Source organism: Sphaeroforma arctica (assembly GCF_001186125.1).
Source record: "Sphaeroforma arctica JP610 unplaced genomic scaffold supercont1.3671, whole genome shotgun sequence".
In the NCBI taxonomy this organism is placed as follows: Eukaryota; class Ichthyosporea; order Ichthyophonida; genus Sphaeroforma; species Sphaeroforma arctica.
Window position 1 is genome coordinate 677 of NW_014036887.1, and position 2,490 is coordinate 3,166.

The window sequence follows — 2,490 nt, forward strand, 5'->3', positions numbered from 1 at the left end:
ACATTAGCCCCTCCAATCCATCTTGAGGTATCAAGCCAAGACAATAATTTCGACTGCGGTGTACACACACTGCTTAATTTGCGAAATGTTTTAGTGAATCCGCGCCAATTCCTAGATCAGCCCGTTGAATCAACTGCTCAAGATATATATAATATGAGAATACGAATTCACTCATTCTTCAACTTCTGTTGGAATGCAGTGAAGCAATATCGTACCTCTATGGATAGTAATATTAAATTAGAAGATGTTGCTGTCGAATCAGACAGTTTTCACATCTTGGAGGAAAACAAGAGCAAATTCAGTGTTGTGGACCAGAACCAGGATTTCGAATCTATGAGAGAGACCGTCGATGACAACATCAGTTTGAGTGCCGATTCAGAAGCAAGATCTACTACAGGATCAGGATCTGAGACAGATATGTTTCTGACTGATGGTAGTATCTCAATAGAGGAGCTGTATGAATACGACATTGATCAGAACATACGGAGAAGCATCAGTTGGTCTGAGCTAAATGAAACTTCAGGGTGGCAGGATGACCTCCCGAGTATAGAACTCGTGGATAAACTTACCCACAGGTTCCAAATCAGCTCTAAAAGGGAAAGGGTGGAGGTGCTATCACGTGTTATCCCTTCTATGACGAGAGATGAAAGATCAACTTTTTTAGAGGGTTTTCTCCAAGATGACATGGCTGACTTCAATAGCATTCAGCTTCTACAGAATTTCATTTCGCCTGTAAATCCTGAAAGTCTCAGAGAAAACATATCACGAGCAGACAAATACAGGGAAGAATATGAAAGGTATGTTAATACATTCATTCGGTTGTTAAGTATGTATGTCGATTTGATTTTTTTTTGCAATTATGTGTAGACTATTTCGCATCTAATTCTGCATGACTTGTGTTCTGATTATTTGAAAGGATACGTATGGACTAGATCAATTTGACTTGTAGGGGTTGAATTATATTTTGCCTCACATTATCTTCTAGAATTCTTCGCGAAGGGTGTTGTATAGATATCTCGGACCGTGATGGGTTGGAGCACAAATCTTCTACCTAGGAACAGTGAAGAGCAACGAGACGTTCAAGGATGAAGATGCTTTCATAAATGCGGTGTATGCCCAGTGGCGTGCACATTCTTGAGCGGTTTTGAGTTGGGTTATCGTCGGTTCCTCGCAAACTATTTAATACTCTACTATCAGTAGGATACATTCTATCCTCACAATACTGTGCTAATATACTATACAGACTCCGTGGTATTGGCGGAAAGAAAAACCGCGGAGACGATATATGTGCGCTACACCCGGCTGTGATTATCAACGCAACGGTGTGCCCGTGCACGTGAGAGGGGACTATAATGGAGAGTGGAAATGTACTGTAAGTAAGGATCATTCGAAAGATTGCGATAGAGAGCCAGCCTCAAGGAACAGAAATGTACAACTCAGACATATGAAGTCCTCTCGTCTTGGCAAAACACTCGAAGAATTCAAATCTGGTCAGTTCAGGAGGTGAGAGTTATATTACCCCCGCTGCAATTTTATCACACATGCTCGTTTAGATACCATCTACCTCATATTGATAGTACCTGTTATATTCTCCCTTCTCTCAACTACAGCGCCGCTGATCTCAAACCGAAGCTCGATGATCCGCAAATGCAAAACTTCTTACTTTCCGGTAGGTTTCAAATCAATTATTATTTTATTGATGTTGGCATTGGGCATTGTTACCGTGGTGGACAAATATTAGTTATCGATTGCCTTTTATATATCTATAACCTTACACTCAATTTGTTATTTCATATATGCAGGTCGCATGGACTCTTGATCGACAATCATGTCAGAATATTCGCGTTTCCCAGAGTTCGTTCAAAAATGCTGTGAAGCAGATAGAAATGGAACATACATTCTCTCTTTAGTCAAATGTGATTATTTCCAACAGAAAGATGCAGTGATGTTTAACAGATCTTACTTTGCGCCATCTGCGTGCAAGCATTTCTGGCGATATTCTAGACATGTGAGCGTGCTGGACTGTACTTTTCTGAAAAACGATCTTCGCGGTAAGCCTCACTGCTGTCTTGAATATTCTTCATTTTCTAGCTATTTTTTTAAAATCCGGTCTGGTATCACGATGTTATTTGTGACAATTTTTTTTATACAATCACCATTGAAGGTGTTATCGCTATGATGACTTGCAAGGATGCAAATAATCAAAATGTTCCATGCGCATGGAGTCAACTACCGACAGAAAATCACATCTGGTGGGACAGCTTCTGTAAGAGATTAAAGGTAGATTTCCCATATTGTAAGATTGCTATCGCAGACAAAGATAAAGGTCTGATGAAAACAAATGATAGTCATCAGTTCCCAATAGCCAGGTGTGTTTATATATATATATATATATATACTTACACACACACATTCTTACACACACATACTTATATACACATACACACACACACACTCATTCACGCACTCACACGCACACACACAATATAT

At 39.7% G+C, this 2,490-nt stretch overlaps 1 protein-coding gene across 1 annotated transcript; it reads left to right on the plus strand.

Annotated features, from left to right (window-relative positions):
- Nucleotides 1–219: 219 nt before the first annotated feature.
- On the plus strand, nucleotides 220–797 carry SARC_13741 (hypothetical protein; the record flags this gene model as incomplete). Its single annotated transcript, XM_014292127.1, has 1 exon — nucleotides 220–797. A coding segment is annotated over one exon (578 nt), but the record flags the coding sequence as incomplete, so codon positions are not given.
- Between the last annotated feature and the right edge of the window lie 1,693 nt (nucleotides 798–2,490).